The sequence below is a fragment of the Rhamphochromis sp. 'chilingali' genome (assembly GCF_963969265.1).
Source record: "Rhamphochromis sp. 'chilingali' genome assembly, chromosome: 13".
Taxonomy (NCBI): Eukaryota; Metazoa; Chordata; class Actinopteri; order Cichliformes; family Cichlidae; genus Rhamphochromis; species Rhamphochromis sp. 'chilingali'.
Window position 1 is genome coordinate 24,494,267 of NC_137940.1, and position 5,960 is coordinate 24,500,226.

Sequence of the window (5,960 nt, forward strand, 5' to 3'; positions counted from 1 at the left end):
AACGCCCCTATGATCAAAAATGTCTCACTAAATGTTTTTTTACTCCCCCCCCCCCCCCCCCAAAAAAAAAAAAAAAAAATTCTTGTCATGAGGTTAGAGTGCCGATTTGTGATTTGCTCCTCTCATTACACAACGCGGAGCGTGATCCTCTACAAGGAGGGAACACTGGTGTCCGTTGAAGCTCGCGGCAGAAGCGCACAGTAAACATTTGGATCCTAATTTGCTCCCACATATAAACATCTTCGGAACGATATCTTTGCTAGTGGAGTCAGCCTGGATTGGACACTGCTTTTTTCCCTCCTCTTGTGCTAAATCATATAATCCTTGTAAGTGAAAGCCAGGGCAGAGAAGCGGATACGCGCGTTTGGAGAGAGAGCCAAAGTTTGCCGCCCTAAGTTTGAAGCTCGGGCTTGAGGGGATCCCGGAGCGCACGGTGCGCCACTTAATTACTGGCCACGCCGAGGTGACTGTGAGGACGAGCTGAAGATGAATGACACTGGCATATTGTGCAAAAACAACCAAACAGACAGCTTCGCTGATCAGTCATGTCAGAATTCAACTCCCTCGCCTTACAGTCAGATCGACATCACCACTTTCATGCACATATTCCCTTCCATTTATGGCATCCTGTGCTCAGTTGGAGTTGTTGCCAACGGGCTGGTTATCTACGCGGTGGCAGCGTGCAAGAAGAAAATGGTATCAGACATCTACGTGTTTAACCTGGCAATAGCAGATATGCTCTTCTTGCTTGTGATGCCCTTCAACATTCACCAGCTGGTCAGAGACAGGCAGTGGGTTTTCGGAAACTTCATGTGCAAAGCGGTCGTTGTGGTGGATGTCAGCAACCAGTTCACCACAGTGGGGATTGTCACTGTGTTGTGCATTGATCGGTAAGCGTTGAAATCCACACATCTCACAGAGTTGTTCCCAATCCATGAAGATATTTTAATATTTTATCTTTTAGGAAAAAACAAAACAAAAGATATCCTCCAAAGCATGCTAACAACAAATTTTATCTGTATTTATCTGTGCAAAAAATCAAGATAATAACAACCCAATATTACCTGAAAATAAGTAAAAGTAGTTGTCTGGTATCCACTTTGTACTCACTGTCTTTATTTTATTCCACAGTAGGTGTTTTTAAATCTCATTTCCAGAGTTTTCTGTTTGAAAACAGAAATCCATGCTCATGCTCATTTGTTCAGCCTGATACATAGCCAGCCTCAGTGGGTGCAAGTGAAGCTTTCATTTCTTTTGAAAGGCACTCCTTCTAAAAATGTACCACTGAGTGGGTTTTTTCATGCGAGTAACAACCCATGAAAACACAATCTTCCCTATATAAATGTGTCGGGTCTGTGAGCTGAACACATTCAGGACATTAAATGAGCCCTCACGCCAAAGAGCTGAAGTGATAAACATCTCCATTTAGACATAATCTGGATCAGGTGGCTTTGACAGAGGTATGATTGCACACATCTTCAGAATAATACACATAATACATTTCTGCGAGGGGGGTCACTGGACCGGATAAATGTGCTCCGATTTAGCGGCACCACCTCCACAGGAAGAATTCCTCACAGGTTTCTTATTTGCTTTGCCATTTAGGTTGTGAATCATCGGAGCTTTATATCACATCAATTCAGCTTCATCATTTTAAATCACTTCTTTAACGGGGAAAACAAAGACAAAGGCTTAACTGTAGCAAACACTGAGAAAAAGATCAAACAATCCTTTTAAAAAAAATCAAAACTTCTTCCCTTTCAAGGCAAATAATTTTAGTCTGTAGTCTTGAGTCAAATGGCAGTGAAACTCATGGAAACCTAAAACAAAAAGCAGCTGATTTTCCCGAGTTTCCAAATCACATTTTTGATATCTGATTATCTGAGTTTATTTGAGTTGCCCCTTATTTCTGATATCAATGTTACCTTTCAAAGAAAGCATACATTATCTGCTCAACATCTGCTCATACTGTAATTGCATTTTTTTTTTTTCCCTTAATTTCTTATTAGGTAAAGTCCAAACTGCCATTACGGTGCTTTTCTTTGAATTCGCTGCTGTTTATCCCAACAAAGGCCACTTTATCTCGGGCTGCTGTGTAATTTCATTTCATGGGAGGTTTGTGGATACCAACATGATCGTGTTCCCAATTAACAGAAGACCTAAATAATTGTAAAAACATTTACAGATGAGTGACTCATGTTTTAATGCCCCAATGCTGTTGGATTTATAGGTTTTAGATACGTACAAGTGTTTGTTTATTTGAAACACAATACCCGAAGGGCTGTTGGTTCTTTGCATAGAGGTAAACTGTAGTATTCTTCCTCTATGCAAACCTAAAAATCATCTAGGGACACCTTTTTTGCACATAATATAGTGCAGGGCTATCTAGTGTTTTGACAGTCTGAAGTGGGGGTATTTGGGCATATAGCAAACATATTCAACCTGAGCTCAGGACACGAATGGCTCTGAATGATCAGTATACTAAATTAATGATAAGAGAGCAATGGCAATTTAGCAGCATGTCATGGAGGAAATTACAGGAGTGTTTTTGTGTCCACGCCTGCTAAATCGCAACAGAAAGGTCAGGCGCAAACATGCAGACAGTCCCTGGCTCTACTTAAATGGCAATGATTGCATGTAATGGCAAAATGATTTTTCTGGCTCTTCAAACTGAAGCACAATCCATATGGAAATGTGTTTACATCCTCTTGCTAAATTACTCTTATTAAATTATGCTGATTTATCAGTGCAATCATCACTTTAATGATTGTGTATCTCTGACATAGTACCTTGTATCTCATTGGGTAGCCTGAGCTCATCCAGCATGAAAATGACCATCCAAGCAAAATCCTGCACTTGCATGCACTCTGGCAAAGCTGCTTTTACCATTTGTGTTCAAGAGAGTGGTCATACTCTTTACACAGTGCATTCTCCCTCACAGGTACATAGCTATTGTCCATCCCACCTCAGAAAAGAGGACCGTGCAGTGGACCATCATCATCAATATTCTGGTGTGGCTGGGCAGCTTCCTCCTCTCCGTCCCCGTCATGATGTACGCCAAGGTTGTGAGCAGGCAGCATTTGGAGGTGTGTATGATGTACCTGGACGGGCCTGAAGATATGTACTGGTACACTCTCTACCAGTCTATCCTGGGCTTCATCATCCCCCTCATCATCATCAGCACCTTCTACTCGCTCACCCTCTACCACGTGTTCAGCTCCATACGTCGGGTCAAGCGTAAGCAGTCTGTTTGGGCTAAAAGAGCCACTAAGATGGTCCTCATGGTCATCGCCCTGTTCCTGATCTGCTGGTCGCCCTACCACGTCATCCAGGTGATCAACCTGAGCAACAACAAGCCAACCGTCGCTTTCGTCTATGCCTACAACATCAGCATCTGCCTCAGCTACTCTCACAGCTGCATCAATCCGCTCATGTTGCTCATCTTCGCCCAGAATTACCGTGAGCGTCTGTGCCGAAAGAACGCGCTGCACAGCTCCCAGCACTCCTCCAAGGTGACGGTGGTCAAAACAGATGGCTCCAGCACGACAAACGACCCCAACTACCGCTGTACGGTCATCTAACTTTTTTTTCTATATATACACATATGTACATGTAAATATATTGCTGCTTAACACAGAAGAAAGGAGCTCGGATGGATGGAATCACCATAAACTCATACCACCTAACGTAATGGCACGAGCAGCAAAAGCAACCGCAGCTGAAAAAAAACAGGAAAGTGGAAGTACTGTTTTTTTCTCTTTTAGCCTCAGTGTTTCCATTAGCCTTCATAAACTGTACTTCCAGTCTCTTGCTGGTCAGTTGCAACACTGAAGTGCAGCTTGCTGGATAAGCGTTCACATGCTGAGTGTGTGAAATGATGTGATGTTCAGGACTCTTTCTATGGGAGGGTGATAGAAGGAGTCAGCTTTATTATGTGTTTGACGGATAATGTTAACACACATGGTGGCATGTTCATTCTGAGCATTCTGAAACAGTGTTGATACTGTATATTGAGTTGAGATAGTTGATTTAATATTGGTGTTCTTCTCTCCTCCCATGTAATGTATATTTGATATGTGCTTCAGATTGTGCCTCTGACATGTCATTTTGTGATAAGAAGTTGTTGTTTTTTCTCATAAAGGGCTCAGAGTGATATTACAGAGACCGCATACTCATTTCCCTGCAGTGTAACGTTAAAAAGCACAATGAAAAGTGAGAACGTTTTATAAGTATAACGCTTCCTGTTAGATCTGTGACGCAGCATAAACACAGAGGAATAAACTGTCACTGTATAGTTTGGAAACAGCTATGACTGCACAGTAGATGATCATCACTGGTTTCTTTCATAAGTTTTTAAGATGAATTCTTTTAATTTTGAGTGTTGTTTATTCATTGTGTGCCAACTGAGGTGAAGGAGCCTAGTGAGTTTTTAAAGAGGAACGCACATTCATTAATTACAGGTCATTCCTGAGTCCTCGCACACTTGCTCCTCAGTAAATAATCACAGTGTGTTTCAGTGTGTTTCTCTCTGCGCTGTGGATTACGAGCTGTGCTTAATTAGGCGACTGGGCCCTGGATGCATACAAGTTGGAAAATTAGTTTGTGGTAATTTAACGACATGTAAATTCGTTTGGAAACTCAAAATACAAACCGAGCTCAAAGTGTTGAAGTGGCTCTCAGAGTCTGACTTCATATCGAGGCCCTGTATTGTGAACGGGAGCCTTTGTCAATGAGTAAGCTCACATTATCTTTGTCAACGGCCCTCAAGTGATTCCTTGTTGCATTTCAATACAAACTCACAAGAGAAAAACGGGAATATCCCAGTTTCTGTCCATTTTTTTTCATGGCGGCAGCAGCTTAAAATCTCACTAAACACGACACAAGTGTTTTTGGGGGAGACGATAACGTGAAGGAACAGTCGTGGAGTGAACAGTAAACAGGCATCTGTGTCACCGATACCGATGCATCCTCCTCTTCTTCTTTTAAAGCGTGTGTCAGTGGAGTCCTTCTTATATTTTGGCTTCTGTCATATCTGCACTAATGACTCCCCAAAAACACTTCTATTGTGTTTTGTGACATTTTTTTTTCCCATTTCCATTGTTATATTTTTACTTCTGCTGTGTTTCGTGTGTTTTTGCAGCATTTTTCTACATGCTGGTGTTTTCTTAAATTACTGTGCATTTGACCTGTCAGGGCCACCGTAGTTACCTTCAAAGGGAATGTGCCCTGGAAGAGATCATTAGTAGATGTCTGAACTACCACATGTAGCTTATTTCAATAGAGTTTGGACATACAGATTTACCTCTACATGTCCAGATTTGTCACTTTATCTCAGCTCAGCACAGCCACCCAATGGAGGATATGCAATGCATTATTATCAGGTTCTTCTAAAAATTCTCCAGTTGATCCAAAACGCTGCGGTGAGAGCACCAACGGGACCTTTTTCTCTTCATTGGCTCCCTGTTAAACCTAGAATTGATTTTAAAATCCTTGTGTTTGCATGCAAAGTCTTGACTGATCAGGCCCCATCATAGCTTAAAGATCTTATAGTATAATATTATCCCAACAGAGTATTTTGCTTTCAGACTTACTGAGGCTTTGTTGTGGTTCCCAAAGTTTATAAAAGTAGAGCGGGAAGCAGAGCCTGTATCTGTGGAACCAGCTCCCAGTATGAATTTGGGAGATAGACTCCCTCTCTGCTTTTAATAATAGACTTAAAACTTTCCTTTTTGATAAGACTTATAGTTTGGGTTGGATCAGGTGACCCTAAATCCTTTCTTAGTAATGCTGCTATATGCTCAGACTGCTGGAGGACCTCATGCGATGCACTTAGCACATCTCCACTCACCTCTTTTCACTCCCTAGGCGTTTATGAACCCCTGCAGGATGTCGTTACATTTTTCTCTTTTCTCTTCGTTACTCCGTGTTAGTCTGGTTTCCTGCTCCTCTCTTTCTTTTGT

At 41.9% G+C, this 5,960-nt stretch overlaps 1 protein-coding gene across 1 annotated transcript; it reads left to right on the forward strand.

The window, feature by feature from the left end:
• Positions 1 to 208: 208 nt before the first annotated feature.
• On the forward strand, positions 209 to 3,581 carry mchr2b (melanin concentrating hormone receptor 2b; the record flags this gene model as incomplete). Its single annotated transcript, XM_080901160.1, has 2 exons — positions 209 to 890; positions 2,942 to 3,581. The coding sequence occupies exons 1-2, from the start codon at positions 487 to 489 to the stop codon at positions 3,579 to 3,581; spliced, it is 1,044 nt and encodes a 347-aa protein (XP_080757286.1). The 5' UTR covers positions 209 to 486.
• Between the last annotated feature and the right edge of the window lie 2,379 nt (positions 3,582 to 5,960).